Below are 17122 nucleotides of genomic sequence, written 5' to 3'. Positions count from 1 at the left end.
TGACTATTTTATTATTTTATTAGAAATAAAACAGTGGTCATTAGTAAGGATCACAGATTGTTGCACGGGTTTGTCTATTCGTTTTTAAGATGGGAGACTTGTACATGTTTACAATAAGAAAGAAGACAGTAGAAGGAAAAAGGTTGAGGAAATAAAAGAAAAAGAGATAAGAAGTTAAGGTGAGATAAGAAGAGATTATCACCCTCCTTTAAGATAAATGAAGACAGGTAAATAAGTAGTATAGACTGATAGGAAAACTAGATGTTGAGGTGTTCACACCTATGCTTTTATTATTTCTTTGTGAAATAAGAAGTTCACCTAAAACTGTAGTGATTAAAAAATGGCACAGGAAGCTTGAGAAGACAAAAATCTAGGAGAAGAAACTTATGAGTGACATATTTTAAAAAATTAACAGCCAGGCATGGTGGCTCATGCCTATAATCCCAGCACTTTGGGAGGCCGAAATGGGAGGATCCCTTGAGCCCAGGAGTTGAAGACAACATATTGAGACTCTGTCTCTACAAAAAATAAATAATTCTTTTTTAAATTAAAAAACAGAAACAAAAACGGACAACTCATGTTGCAGATAATGCACTGAACTAACACTCAACTACTTGAAGAAACTGGCTGGCTGGTCTGAACTGGGGTTGTGCCTGGAGGCATAACACAGTGGAAGCAAAAAGAAATGAGAAAATTGAGGGTACAAAGCAAGAAAGCAGATGAATTAACAGACAATGAGATCCAGAATGGATCATAAAGAAAATCAAGGGAAGGGCTAAAAAACAGAGAAAAGACTGATTCCACTAACTTTTATACGGAACAGAGTAGTAAACTGAGGGAACTAGAAGATGAAATTATGATCTTAAAAAATGGAACGTACTGCCAGGCATAGTGGCTTATGCCTGTAATCCTAGCACTTTTGGGAGGTTTGAAGCAGGTAGATCACTTGAGGTCAGGAATTTGAGATCAGCCTAGCCAATGGGGTGAAACGCTGTCTCTACTAAAAATACAAAAGTTAGCTGGGCATGGCAGTGGGTGCCTATAATCCTAGTTACTTGGGAGGGTGAGGCAGGAGAATCCCTTGAACCCAGAAGGTGGAGATTGCACTGAGACAAGATCACGCCACTGCACTCCAGCCTGGGAGACAAGAGCAAAACTCTGTCTCAAAACAAAAAAGGAAAGTATCAAAAGAAAGACATCCTCTTCTTGATTATAATTTATAATTTCTTTCTTTCATTTTTTTCTTTGAGACACAGTCTCACTCTGTTGCCCAGGCTGGAGGGCAGTGGTGCCATCTCAGGTCACTGCAACCTCCGCCTTCCAGGTTCAAGCAATTCTTGTGTCTTAGTCTCCCAAGAAGACAGGATTACAGGCACCTAGCTAATTTTTTTTTATTTTTAGTAGAGATGGGGTTTTACTATATTGGCCAGGCTGGTCTCAAACTCCTGGCCTCAAGTGATTCACTGGCTTTGGCCTCCCAAAGTGATGTGATTACAGGTGTGAGCTACTACGCCAGGCCCATAATTTATATTAATGATTTTTGAGTTACACAGTATACAATTTTGATTAAAACCAATTTTTTGTAGTCACTATTTAAAGCCAATTTTGTAAAAATATTAAAACTGACACTTACCACACATTGCCACAGACTTTGCCTCTTCAATAGATTGATGTTTGTCAGTTAAACGAGCTTTGGTTACTTTGTGTTCATTTACTTCTTGTTCTAACCGTTGTTGTAATGATTTAAGTTTGTAGTTTAAATCTATCTCTAAATTATTCTTTTCCTGTAAAATGGGAGTAGGAGTCATGTAATAAACTATGCAGAAGGTATGTTAGTAAATCTTACATTTAATGTTCTTGAAGAGATAAGATGTCTTATTTTAAAAATCACAATAAACACATATAACTAAAAGCAAAAGATCACCTTTTATTTACCCCCTCCCTTCCCATTTGAATCATTAACCATGGAGGATGGCAGAACAAGGTTGTGCTGCTGGTTATGTTCAGGACAATTCATTGCTAAGATCAGAAATGATTAAGACAATTTTTCCACTTATTTTAAAATTTTTGATTTTTTTTTTTTTATTTTTATTTTTTATTTTTTTTTTTAAAGATATGAGGTCTCACTCTGTCACTCAGGCCAGCATGCAGTGGCACTTTCTTAACTCACTGAAGCCTTGAGCTCCTGGGCTCAAGCTATCCTCCAGCCTCAGCCTCCAGAGTAGCTAGTATTACAGGCATATGCCACCACACCGGGCTAATTTTTAAACTTTTTTTTGTAGAGATAGGGTCTCACTCCATTGCCCAGGTTATTCTCAAACTCCTGGGCTTAAGCAATCCTCCTCTGTCAGCCTCCCAAAATATTGGGTCTACAGAAATGAGCCACCTTGCTTGGCCTGCTACCACTTTTAAAAACCATATTAAACGATCTTTCTTTACATTTGCATCTATATCCACATTTACTTGGCTTTCACCAAAAAAAAAAAAAAAAAAATCATCCTGTGGCAAGCCATTGACACAGAAAGGAAAAATGAGTCAAAACATGTTCCATTTCTGTTTGGGTATCCTTTTCTCCTCTTCCTTCTTTTATCCTATGTCCACATTTACACCAGTTTGGATATCAAAAACTATTCTAATTGTGACAAAACACGTCCAAAGGACAAGAGAAATAGTGGCTTTTCTGATAATTTACATGAGGTTCTATTGAACCTCCAACATTTCAAACAGGCTTTGAAAAAGTGAGAGCTGTATCTCTATATCATCTATATAACTCTTACTTAACAAGGTATGTAAAAGACAATAACCAATGAAATTTTTATTGTTAAGAAAATTCTAAATGCCAATCACTTTATGCTCTTTTCTATTTTGCTAACTGTAACAAAACAGAACAAGCACTCATCGTCTACCATGTACTGATCTGTTGTTTTCCTTCTTCATAAGGCCTCACAACACATTCATCTTACTCATGAACAAAGAAAATAGGGAAACATACTTTATAAAAAGGTATTTCCAAACCAAAGGAATCTGTGATGATCTGTTAACTAACATGAAACATCTAATGCTTTCTGGGGTAAAACCAAACAAAAGTAACAATTAACAAAACCCTAAATAAGACATACATACATCCCCACATACCAACCAATCAAACATAAAAACTTTTAGAAATGTTAACTATATAAACATTAACTTTAAGAATAAATGCTATTTTATAAAACCACCTTGTAGTCAATGATAATCAGTAATTACCATGTCATAGTTGGTATATGTTAAATCATTTACCTTTTCTGAGTGATTAAGCATGTCTTGAGCTTCTTTTCTTTCTCCTTCCACTTTTTCAAGATTATGTTTGAGATGCTTGACCTCCTCTTGTAAAGATGTAATTCGAGCTATCAAATGAGAAAAAAGTTCAAGTCTGCAGTCGTTGAAAGACTTTTTGTTAAGTGTGACAATTTAGTTTTTTAAAAATGTGTTTTTCGTTTTGCTTTTTTTTTTTTTTTTTTTTTTTTACTATATTCAGTTTCCTGATCAGATAAAATTTATTAAGTGCTTTTTTGGTGGTATGCACAATAAACACAAGACACAGAATTAAAATGTTAATGCTAATTGGATATAATGTAGTACATATTCCTTATTTACAAGTAGCCAAAGAGACAAAGCCTCAGCTTGAGCTAGAAATCAAATCCAAGTCCTTATTTCTAACCACATTAAAGGTGAGAGCTTTTAGTTAATAAAGGCAAGTATTTATTAAGTGGCCCGCATGTACCAGACACTCCTCAAAGTGTTTAATAAAATTACTTTTATGGAGCCAAATTCTATTTTCATAGAAAACTAAGTTTTTAAGGAATTCAAGTACTCTAACAAAGTTTAGTTTTAATTTACCTGATGTTCATGTCATGCAATGGCAGTAACTCATAGATTTAGTAATTGTCTACTCATTAAAACATGCTTCCCCTTACAGGTTTTTAAGGCATAAAGTATTTAATAAACACGCAAATTTAATATATGTAGAATCTAACTTAAGTGAATATATTTATATTGTCTAGTATAAAATAAAAACTATATTTTCATATTTTGTGATTCAAAGTGTCCTAGGACAAGGAAAATGAAGTACCTGAAGGGCCAGTAAAAATTCTGTACTACTCAAGTACAGTTTGACTGACTATACTCACCCCACTCTCAAATGTACTCTATTCACCTCCCATATTTCAGGGTTTCTAAAGTAGTTCTTTAATAAACATATATTAAATCTTTGGCACCAAATAATGCATATCTGCTATATTAGTTCAAGAATCTAGAGAACAATGAATTTATTTACACACACACGATATTTTCATGTTGGAACATATTCATGCAGGAGAAAGAAACATCTGCTGCTTCCTTTCAAATCACTGACCAAAATGTATACAGAGTATGTGTATATTTGCATGGATAGAGATAAAGCAAATGTGCCAAGATGTTTAAATGTTAAAGTGCTATTTAGAAATTATAACTTAACAAATATATGATATAATTATCTTTAAAATAGGCGAGGTGTAGTGGTTCACATATGTAATCCCAGCACTTTGGGAGGTCGAGATGGGCAGATTGCCTAAGCGCAGGAGTTTGAGATCAGCCTAGGCAACATGGTGAAACCCTGTCTCAAATACAAAAATTAGCTGGGCGTGGTGGCACAAGCCTGTAGTTCCAACTACTTGGGAAGCTGAGGTGTGAGGATCGCATGAACCCAGCAGTTCCAGGAGAAAATCTGTTTTAAACATTATTTTTTAAAATCTGTACAAAGATATTAATTCGAATTAAGCTTTGAATTTTTGAAGTAGCTTACTATAAACCAACTCCTAAGAAGATAATAAAACTGTATAGGTTGAATCCATGAAAGATTACTAACAACCACACGAAAGAGACAAATTAAGTATAGTTTATTTTCCTCATTTAGTCTGTCTGAAAAGAACTGCTGAAAATAAACTAGAACTTGCCTGTGTAATACGTGAAAGCAAAGAAGCTTTATCTACAGAAAATATAAAAACATAGTGGGAGGAATAAGGGTAAAAACACCAGGTATCATAATCTAAGTTGACTAAAACAATAAAATTTCTAAAAGCTAATAGGAGATATCTTCATAATCTAGTCAAAGACTTTTTCGATAGGCCAAACAAAAAACCGCACTAGCAATAAAGAAAAAACTAGATACACTGGACTACATCAAATACAAGAAATTAAGTCCTCTTGCTTATCTAAAAGCAGCACTGAAGAGTGAAAATGGTCCCACCACGCGTAGGTTGACTATAGTTAACAAAACATACTGCGTATTTCAAAGCAGCTAGGAGAGACGATTTTGAATGTTCTCACCACAAAGAAATGATCAATGTTTGAGGAGATGGATATGCTAATTACCCTAATTTAATCATTACACATTGTGTACACATACAAAAATATCCCATAAGTACGTACAATTATTACGTGTCAATTAAAAATAAAATAGGCGGAGGCAGAGCAAGGTGGCCAAATAGAAGCCTCCACTGATTGTTTTCCCTGCAGGAACACCAAATTGAACAATCACTTGCACAAAAAATTCCCTTCAAAAGAACCAAAAATCAGCTTAGGTATCAACTTGGACACAGTGGGATACAGCACCAAGCAGGCTCTTGGGGTTCCCAATTCTAGGTCTTGGTTCTTGGATGGCATTTCTGGACCTGCTCTGGGCCAGAGGGTAGCTCACTGCCCTGAAGGGAGAGTCTCAAGTCTGGCAGCATCCACCACAAGCTGACTGAAGAGTCCTGAGGCCTTGAATCAACATCAGCAGTCACCAGGGAACATTTGCTGTGGGTCTGGAGCAGTGGTGGCCATGGGGAGGGACTCTTCTGCTTGTGGAATGGGGAGGGAAGAATGGGAAGGACTTTGACCTGTGGCTTAGTACCAACTAAGCTGCAGTAGAACAGAGCACCAGGTAGATTCCTAAGATTTCCTTTTTTTTTTTTTTTTTTTTTTTTTTTGTTTTGTTTTATTTTCAAAAAGTTTTATTACAACAGTTTTGGGGGTGTACAGTGGTTTTTGGTTACACAGTTAAGTTCTCGAGTGGTAATTTCTGGATTTTCTGATTTTTAGTGCCCCCATCACCCAAGCAGTGTACACTGTACCCAGTGTGTAGTCTGTTATCCCTAACTCTTCTCCCAGCTCTCCCCCAAGAATCCCCGAAGTCTATTATAGCATTCTTGTGCCTTTTCATCCTAATAGATTAGCTCCCACTTTTTTTTTTTTTTTTTTCCTTTTTTTTTTTTATTGCATTTTAGGTTTTGGGGTACATGTGATGAACATGCAAGATTGTTGCATAGGTACACACATGGCAGTGTGCTCTGCTGCCTTCCGTCCCCTCACCTGTATCTGTCATTTCTCCCCATGCTATCTCTTCCCACCTCCCCACCCCCCGCCCCTCTCCCATTTCCCCCCAACAGACCCCAGTGTGTAGTGCTCCCCTCCCTGTGTCCATGTGTTCTCATTGTTCAACACCCGCCTATGAGCGAGAATATACGGTGTTTGATTTTCTGCTCTTGTGTCAGTTTGCTGAGAATGATGGTTTCCAGGTTCATCCATGTCCCTATAAAGGACGTGAACTCATCGTTTTTTGATGGCTGCATAATATTCCATGGTGTATATGTACCACATTTTCCCTATCCAGTCTATCATCGTTGGGCATTTGGGTTGGTTCCAGGTCTTTGCTATTGTAAACAGTGCTGCAATGAACATTCGTGTGCACGTGTCCTTGTAGTAGAATGATTTATAATCCTTTGGATATATACCCAGTAATGGGATTGCTAACTCAGGCCCTGGTTCCCACATGGGATGTATGGATCCACCAGAGGCAAGGGGGAGCTCACCACCCTGAAGGGAGAGACACAAGCCTGGTTGGCTTCATCACCTGCTAATTATAGAGTTACAGAGCTCTAGGACCTTGAGTGAACATAGGCAGTATAGCCAAGTAGTAGTTACTGCAGGTATTAGGTGAGACCCAGTGCTGTGCTGGCTTCAGGTCTGAACCAGTGCAGTTCCAGTGGTGGTGGCCACAAGGGTGATTGTGTAACCCCTTCCCCACCTCTCCCTGGTAGCTCAGCACAGAGAGATTCCATTTGTTTGGGAAAAACAGAAGAGAATAAGAGTCTCTGCATGATAATACAGGTAATTCTTCCAGATCTTACCCAAGATCACCAACGTGGTACCTCTAAGAGGTAATACCATATTATTACTGGGCTTAGGGTGCCTCCTTACCCAAGATCACCAACGTGGTACCTCTAAGAGGTAATACCATATTATTACTGGGCTTAGGGTGCCTCCTAATGCAGATATGGCTAAAGTAACCAAAAACTTAGATCACAACACCCAAGTCCCTTCAAATACCTGGAAAGCCTTCCCAAGAAGGACAGGTACAAACAACCCCAGACTGCAAAGACTGCAATAAATACCTCTCTTCAATACCCAGACACGGACAAACATCCACAAGCATCATGACCATTCAGGAAAACATAACCTCACCAAAGGAACTAAATAAGGTGCCAGGGACCAATCCTGGAGAGACAGAGATACATGACCTTTCAGACGGAGAATTTATAACAGCTAGTTTGAGGAAAATCAGAGAAATTCAAGACTAAAAAAAGAAGGAATTCAGCATCCAATCTTAACAAAGAAAATTAAACAAGTACAAAGAATCAAGCAGAAATTCTGGAGTTGAAAAAATGCAACTGACATACTGAAGAATGCATCAGGGTCTCTTTTCAGCAGAAATGTTTAAGCAGAAGAAAGTATTAATGAGCTTGAAGACAAGCTATTTGAAAATACAGTGAGAGGAAACAAAAGAGAATGAAAAAGAATAGAGCATGCATATAAGATCTAGAAAATAGCCTCAAAAGAGAGTTATTAGCCTTAAAGAGGAGGCAGAAAGAGAGACAGGGGTAGAAAGCTTACTCAAAGAATAATAATACAGAATTTCCCAAACCTAGAGAAACATATTAATATTCAAGCACAAGAAGGTTTAAGGCTTCAGATCTGATGCAGCACAGTTCCAAGGGTGGTGGCCACAGGCTAATAAGTACACTGAAAAACACTACTGTAACACTATAATTGCAATGTATTAACTATTCATATTTTGAGTAGAGAGACTAAAAGAACTGACTGAAAATAACAACTACAATACTTTCCAAGACACAATAATATATAAATAGAAACAACGAAAAGTTAAAAAGCAGGGGACTAGGTTAAAGTGTAGAGCTTGTATTCATTTTCTCTTTGCTTGTTAGTTTGTTAATACAATCACTGTTAAGTCATCATCAGTTTAAAAGAATGGGTTAGAGGATATTATTTGCAAGCCTCATGGTAACCTCAAATCAAAAGACATACAACAGGTAGATATCCAAAAAATAAAAAGCAAGAAATTAAAAACTATCAACAGAGAAAATCATCTTCATTAAAAGAAAACAGGAAGGAAAGAAAGAAGGAAGAGAAGACCATAAAACAATCACAAAACAAATAACAAAATGGCAAGAGTATGTCCCTAGATGAACTAAACTGCCCAATGGAAAGACAAGGAATGGCTGAATGGACCAAAAAACAAAGAAAAAAAAAAAAAAAGGACCCAGTGATCTGCTGCCTACAAGAAACACACTTCACGTTTAAAGATACACAAAGACATACACAGAGAAAACAAAGGGATGGAAACAGATATTCCATGCCAATTAAAAAAAAGAAGAAGAAGAAGAACAGTAGTAGTTATACTTGTATCAGACAAAATAGATTTCAAGACAAAAACTATAAAAAGGCACAGAGAAGGTCATAATGTAACGATAAAGGGGTCAGTTCAGCAAGAAAATATAAAAATGGTAAATACAGATGCACCGAACATTGGAGCAACCAGACATATAATGCAGATATTGTTAGAGCTAAAGAGAGGGATGGACCCCAGTACTGGGACTTCAACACCTCACTTTCAGCACTGGACAGATCGTCTGGATAGAAAATCAACAAGGGAAACATCAGATTTAATCTGCACTATAGATCAAATAGACCTAATAAATATTTATGGAACATCTCATCCAACAGCTGCAGAATATACATTCTTCTCCTGAGCATGAGGATCATTTTCAAAAACAGACCATATGTTAGACCACAAAGTAAGTCTTGAAAAATTCAAAAGAAGTAAAATTACATCATATCTCTATCCTCTCTGACCATAATGAAACAAAACTAGAAATCAATAATAAGTGGAATTTTTGAAATGAAACAAATACCTGGAAATTAAAGAATAAGCTCCTGAGTGACCAGTGGAATGAAGAAGAAATTAAGAAGAAAATCAAAATATTTCCTGAAACAAATGATAATGAAAACAAAACATATAAAAGCCTATGGGATACAGCGAAAGCAGTACTAACAGGAAAGCTTATAGCTCTCAAGATCTGCATCAAAAAGGTAGAAAAACTTTCAATAAACAATGATACATCTTAAACAACTAGAAAAGCCAGAGCAAACCAAACCCAAAATTAGTCGAAGAAAATAAATAATAAAATTAGACACATGCAGCCTACCAAGATTGAACCATGAAGAAATCCAAAACCTAAACAGACAAATAACAACTAATGAAATCTAAGCTGTAATAAAAAGTCTTCCAGCAAATAAAAGTCCAAGACTGAATGACTTCACTGCTAAATTTTAAACAAACATTGTTTTTTGTTTGTTTGTTTGTTTGTTGTTTTTTGTTTTGAGAGAGTTTTGCTCTGTTGCCCAGGCTGGAGTGCAGTGGTGCAATCTCGGCTCACTGCCACCTCCGCCTCCGGGGTTCAAGCAATTCTCCTGCCTCAGCCTCCTGAGTAGCTGGGATTACAGGCATGCACCACCATCCCCAGCTATTTTTTGTATTTTTGGTAGAGATGGGGTTTCACCATATTGGCCAGGCCAGGCTGGTCTCAAACTCCTCACCTCAAGTGATCTGCCTGCCTCAGCCTCCCAAAGTGCTGGGATTACAAATGTGTGCCACAGCATCTGGCTCTTACCAAACATTTAAAGAACAAGTAACAATCTTACTCAAACTATTCCAAAGAACAGAGAAGGAGAGAATGTTTCCAAACTCATTCTACAAGGCCAGTATTACCTTGATACCTAAACCAGATGAAGACACATTTTAAAACACAAAATGAAATGTTTTGGAATTACATAGTGGAGGTATTTGTACAACATTTTGAATGTATATTTTTAAATGGTTAACTTTTTGTTACAAGAATTTCACCTTAATTAAAAAATATAGTCAGCAAAAGCTGTTAGAAATACAAGGAGGTGGGAGGATATGAGAAAAACCCACAATGATAGTGAAAACTCTGAAAACATGTTTTAAAATTTGACAGAAGAGACAAAGAATATGGTCTTAGAAAACTGATGGATTACACTAGAAAACTGATCAACTGTTCACCCAAGAAGATGCTACATACAAAAACTGACAACTTTCAAATGCTATGTAACAGTGAAATGCAAAAATCCTTTATAAACTAAGCCAGAAAAAAAATCGTTAAGAGTAGAAATCTTAATAGTTTCTGATCACAATAAATAAGAAATTAGTAATAAAAAAAGTTGTTTCCTACCTCTTTCCATTAAAATGGCTTACAAACATTGACCAACCCAACAGTAGTGAGTACCCATAGAATTTGGGTTATAGACCTGGAATGTTACATGCTTAAGGAAGTAGAGTTCCTAGGCAAATGTGTGATTCCAGGTTTGGGACAAAAAATAATCCTGGAAAATCCATGCATACCAAAAAGCAAGGATGCTATCCAAGACTACTAGGGTAGCGTCTAAACTTAAAGAATTCACACTAAGCTTCGAGTGAGCATCATTAAGATAATGCAAAGGGCTAACATATATTAAATATATTTAAATTTTTGAGTTCATAAATGTATTTTAAAAATTCACTAATCATATTTGCAGGATGTCTGGGAAATAACTCACTGTTCTGAAAACTGACAAAGAGTCAAGTATTTAACCTTTCTTTTATAAGCTGTACCTCAAAATAACTACTATATAATTGATGAGGAAATGTTTATCTCTAGAGTAGAATTCCAATTAACAAACGAAGGAGGAAGGATAAAAATAGATGATTACCAATGCAAACTCCTATAGAAACAAAGGACTTAGGCAATGATCATCAATGGCTACTAACACCACAAAAAGATACAGCTAGACTTTATGGTTTTTCATTTGTTTTTGTTCGTTTGTTTATTTGTTTGCTGTTGTTTTTGAGACAGGGTCTTACTTTGTTGCCCAGGCTGAAGTATAGTGGCACGATTTTAGCTCACTGCTACTTCCGTCCCCCGGGCTCAAGCAATCCTCCACCTAAGTCTCCTAAGTAGCTAGGACTACAGGTGTGTGCCACCATGCCTGGCCAATTTTTATATTTTTCATAGAGATGGGGTTTCATCATGTTGCTCAGGCTGGTCTCCAACTCCTGGGCTCAAGAGATCCACTCACCTCAGCCTTCCAAAATTTTGGTTTTACAGGTGTGAGCCAACATACTCAGCCCAGATTACTACTTGCAAGTATTCTTGCCAAAGTCCTACCTGAAGTAGATCACTATCTCTAGATCTAATGTCTAGTTTAAAGTACTACAGGAGACAGAGCAACATGCTAAATAATATCAGCAGAGGAAATCAGTAAAATTCAGAATGGGAGCCATTCATAGGATAAAAGAAAACCTGGTTTATTCAACCACAAATAACAGCAAAAAGAGATTACAAAGAACACAAAGAGGAGGAGGAAAATGCAGATTAAAATGAACAAGGGAAATATTAATGAAATGCAATTGTGCAAATTTTGGATCCTAATTCAAGCAAAATAAATGCAATAATAAAACCAAATTATGAGACTACTAGAAAAATTTAAGCACTGATTAGATGTTTTACAATATTAAATAACTATCACTTATTTTCTAGCTTTAATAGTGACACTGCAGTTATGTTTGTCTTTTTCAAAAAGTCCCTATCTTTAAGATAATGAAATATTTACAAATTAGGATGTATTAACAAAAGGAAAATGTGGTGCCTGGTAAGTGCTTCAAAATAATTCAGTGTCAGAGGACTGGGAAGGGGAAGTAGAGGATAAAATGAAACAGGACTGGCTACCAAATCAAGATTTTTGAAGCTAAATGAGGAGTACACAAGAGGTTGCTATAGTACAGGTTAGGCATCCTTAACTGGAAAATCCAAATATCCCCAATGCTCCTAATTTTGAAACTTTTTGGGCACTGACATGATATTCAAGGATTTCAGATATGGGATACTCAACTGGTAAGGATATACAATACAAATATTCTCAAATCACCAAAATCCAGTATCTGAAGTAATTCTGGTTCTAAGCAATTTTTTTTAAGAAAAAGATTTTTTTAAATGGTTAATTTAACAACAACAAAAATAAAAGAACAAAAAAATAAAATGGTTAATTTAAAAAAGTTGTTTTTTGACTTTCAATCTGAAGAATCACAGATAAACTTACTAGATGAAAGCTTATACATTCAGTTAAAAATTTCAATCCTCCATAACATTTTGATCACTTTCATTAAGACTCTGTAGCCTGAACTTTTGGAAACTTTCCCTGCAATCAGTTGCAGCCTTATTGTTTCACTAGTTCAGGTACTGGCAAATGTCAGGCCTGCAGTCTGTTTCTGTACAGGCCTGAAGGTAGAATGGTTTTTATACTTTAAAGAGTTACAAAAAGTAAAAAATAAAAAAAGACTATGCAACAGAGATCATATATGGCGGACATTCCATTAATGAATAATAAGCAAGGCTCTGCTAGAAGCCCACCATACCAAACTAAATTTATTTGAGAGACCCGAAAGTTCTTAAAGACCAGAAAAGATTAATATAAATCTTGTGACTTTTTTTTTCTTTCTTTTATTATTTTTTTTTTGAGACAGAGTCTTGCTTTGTCGTCCAGGCAGGAGTACAGTGGCACAAACTCAGCTGACTGCAACCTCTGCCTCCCAGGTTCAAGCAATTCTCCTGCCTCAGCCTCCTGAGTAGCTGGGACTACAGGTGCATGCCACCATGCCCAGCTAATTCTTCATATTTTTAGTAGAGACGGGGTTTCACTGTGTTAGCCAGGATGGTCTCAATCTCCTGACCTTGTGATCCACCCACCGTGGCCTCCCAAAGTGCTAGGATTACAGGTGTAAGCTACCACACCCAGCCAACCTTGTGATTTTGTTTTTAAAAAACCAGAAAGCACTTTTATATGTATGTTGAAACTCACTTAAGTTATATATATTATTTTAGTGTATGTGAGCTTCGATTCACATTTAAATTCCAAACTAAACAAAGGAAACATTAAGAAGGATAAACTAACAATAAATCATGCTACGAATTTTACTTAACTTTCAACTGATATCTAAAAAATAGATTCAGTTAAAAACCACTGTGGATAAATAGATGGGCTCTGCCTCTGAAGCAAGGAGCTCAAAGCTTAGTCACACACAAATCACAAACTTACAAGAATTTTAGAATTGGAAGAATCTACAGAGGCAACCTATTCTTATCTCCCTAGTTTAAAGATAAAGAAAGGAGATGAAGAGACTTTCACATGGTTAATAAGCTGTATAAAAAGGCCAAGGCAAATAATTTAAGGAAATCAAGACTGAGACTTTCCTACTACATATAAAATGGTTACTTTTTCAGTTATATTCAGATCTATTTTAAGTCTGGTCCCTGAGAAATAACATTGCACAACACTCCTCAGCTAAAAACCAACAGGAGATCCTATTTTCTGTTTCCTTAGTCACAAAAGCTGACCCTGACCTCTCTCCACTGAATTATAGCTAATCATCAAGCCCCAAGGGACCTGAAACTATGTTCCCATCTCTAACTAAGGTTAAAATGAACTCCTCCCTCCAATTTTTTCTTGAGAGATCTGGCAACTTCCATGCATATCTGTTTTGATTAGGTAGTATAGATGGTGCTGCTAACAGGAATAGAAAATAGAAAAATATGTGAGTAGGTAAAGCCAGGAATCTTTTGGAAAATAAACTGAATTTTATTACTATTTTAAAATTGTTCATTTATTCACTGTTAGTTATACTCAATCTTCTGCCTCTTAGATTCACAAAGACTGTTAATATCTCCAGCTCAAACCTTCCCAAGTATCTAATTTTTAATGTGTAATGGGATTCTATTTCTGCAATTGAGTTTCTATTACTACCAACAATACATGAGGAATTCCAAGGTTTTAACAGTGGTAATTCTCTTTGCTTGGATTAGTCTCACTTTGAGTAAAACCTTTATGAAGTAGGCATGTTTTTAAATGAAGTTCTTGGTTAATTTATCTGTAAAACTGAAAAATATCCACATTACCTACCCCAAAGGGGTGCCTATGAGGGTGAAGAAATTACAACATGGTACAAATGTAGGCATTATCCTAAAAAGAAAGAATGCTGGCATGGGGTGGTGTCTCCACACCCATAATCCCAACACTTTGGGAGGACAAGGTGGGCAGATTGCTTGGGCCCAGGAGTTTGAGACCAGCCTGGGCAAAACGGTGAAACCTCATCTCTACAAAAATTAGCTGGGCATGGTGGCATGAACCTGTAGTCCCCGGAGGCTGAGGTAGAATTGCCTGACTTCGGGAGTTCAAGGCTGCAGTGAGCTGTGATCATGCCGCTGCACTCCAGCCTGGGCAACAGAGCAAATTCCTATCTCAAAAAAACATAAAAAATAAAAAAGAATGCAATCATTTCTGGTTTCACCAAAGTTATTTTCTTTATGAGGGTAATATGATCATAAATATATTAACTTAGACTTACAAATGGTGAAGATGGTAAATTTTATGTTACATATTTTTTAACAATTAAAAATTATAAAATATTTCTTCCATTGATAGATGAGTGGATGAACAAAATGTGGTATACACATACCATGAAATATTACTGAGCCTTAAAAAGAAAGGAAAATCTGACACATACAACATGGATAGAAACCTTGAAGACACTGTGCTAAGTGAAAAAAGCCAGACGCAGAAGGACAAACACTGTTTGATTCTACTTATATGATGATGGTTACATATACTGTGAACTGTATTTAACCCCACTGAACTGTATACATAAAAATGGTTAAAATGTTATAGTAAATTTCATGTTATGCATATTTTACCTTGTATATATAGAAGAAAAAGTATTACCTTGAAGGTCTCCAATCATCTCAGAATCATGACCCCTGTCTCTTCGTTCAGCTTCTAATATAGCTTGCAGCTGGTAATAATCTTTGTCTGTTTGTGACTTAGAATTCTCTAAAATTCGGTTTCTCTCTTGCAACTCTCTGTTCAGGGACTCTAGCTGACTAATTGACTTGCTCATCTCTGTGTGACTCTTCCTCAATCTTACAGCTGTGTCCGATTCTGTCCTAAGTAAGTCATTGGCTTCTTCTAGCTATTTAAAAAAGAAAGCAAGAAAATAGGTTTCTGACCAAAGTACAATAAAATTTAATGAACCATAATTTTCTTTAAAAAGGAACCTCATTTGAAACACTTACCTGCTTTTGTAACTGTGACAGCTTTTCATTAGCAAGCTGTGAATTCTGACTTACTTTCTTTAGGTCTTCCAACTGATCCTTTAATGTAGAAACTAGAAAATGAAAGAATAATACATAGAAATCACAAAATTTTCATAGGGGAAACATAGAAATACCTTTTTAAAAAATGACATTTAGTCTTAGGCCATAATAGTCAGCTACATTAGGTCTACTCCCAAAGCCAAATTCCAATTTGGAAGTTCTTGCATTTTAAATTCATCAAAAAGTAGAATTCATCATTTTATAATACAGAGTGCAAAAACAGATTTCTTCTCACTGTTGTAAATCTCAAACTTTTTAATTCCCTTTATAAGATCACTCTGTTAGTGTAATGTTGCAAAGCTAGTTTTTCTTTCTTTCTTTTTTTTTTTTTTGAGACGAAGTTTCACTCTTGTTACCCAGGCTGGAGTGCAATGGCGCGATCTCCGCTCACCGCAACTTCTGCCTCCTGGGTTCAGGCAATTCTCCTGCCTCAGCCTCCTGAGTAGCTGGGATTACAGGCACGCGCCACCATGCCCAACTAATTTTTTGTATTTTTAGTAGAGACGGGGTTTCACCATGTTGACCAGGATGGTCTCGATCTCTTGACCTCGTGATCCACCCGCCTTGGCCTACCAAAGTGCTGGGATTATAGGCTTGAGCCACCGTGCCCGGCCCGCAAAGCTAGTTTTAACATTATTTTTCAATAGTTTAATTGCTTGATAGTTCAATATCTTAATAATGGTACAAAATTTAAAGGGTACCAAATGGTAGACAGTATAGAATAAGTCTTCCTTTCTCAATTGAACTTCCTGCTCCCTCTGAGTCTCTCTTAACTGGCTCTCCTCCCCAGTGTATATTTAATTTAAGCATATATAGACAAGTACTCTTGTTTTAAACACAAGCAATCTGTACTTTGTTTTTGTCACTTAAAGATATATCTTAGAGATTGTTTTATAACAGTATTTGAGGAGATGTTTTATTCTTTTTTATAAGCCACATAGTATTCTACCACATAGATGTATTAAAATTACACCACTGATTACCTTTAGGTTTCATATATGTATTATGTTTCATATATAGCAATTTTTTTGCCATTTTAAACAATGCTACAATGAATTGCCTTGTGTATATATCAGTTTGCAGTATATGAGTATGTATGTAAATAACTTGTGGAAGTAAAATCACTGCATCAAAGGGTGTAGAAAGGTATTTAAAATATATATGTAACACAGCCATTAAAACACATGTAATCCTAGTTTAGCAGTTCTCAGATGCAGCTGCTTGTTAGAGGTACCTAGGGGGTTTGTAAAAAAATAATGATACTCAGGCCACATATTTAAACCAATTAAATTAGAATTGCTGGGATTTAGGCATTAGTACTCTTTAAAGCTTCCCAGGAGATTCCAGTATGCACATCATGATGACAATCACTACTCTAGTTAAATGCTACTTACTATTTACTTTAATATATTATAAATTTAACTTGATACCTGGGTTATTTAAGTTTGTAGCTTCTTAGAATTATAGCTTCATGTATGTAACATGGACACTAAATTTAA

General features: G+C 36.1%; 1 protein-coding gene across 4 annotated transcripts in view; it reads right to left on the bottom strand.

Moving 5' to 3' along the window:
- The window catches only part of LOC101051787 (rho-associated protein kinase 1), a 167831-nt gene that overhangs the window by 41781 nt on the left and 108928 nt on the right, over window positions 1-17122 (bottom strand). For all 4 annotated transcript variants that reach the window (XM_003924789.4, XM_010335516.3, XM_074383705.1 and 1 more), the window contains 4 exons: window positions 15543-15634; window positions 15193-15439; window positions 3280-3386; window positions 1634-1784 (listed from right to left, as the gene is read on the bottom strand). In XM_003924789.4, the coding sequence (XP_003924838.1) occupies window positions 1634-1784; window positions 3280-3386; window positions 15193-15439; window positions 15543-15634 (597 nt within the window). The remainder of the gene's footprint in view (window positions 1-1633; window positions 1785-3279; window positions 3387-15192; window positions 15440-15542; window positions 15635-17122) is intronic.

Source organism: Saimiri boliviensis, chromosome 13 (assembly GCF_048565385.1).
Source record: "Saimiri boliviensis isolate mSaiBol1 chromosome 13, mSaiBol1.pri, whole genome shotgun sequence".
In the NCBI taxonomy this organism is placed as follows: Eukaryota; Metazoa; Chordata; class Mammalia; order Primates; family Cebidae; genus Saimiri; species Saimiri boliviensis.
The sequence above is the reverse complement of the archived record's forward strand: the minus strand, read 5'-3'. Positions and strand labels throughout refer to the sequence as shown.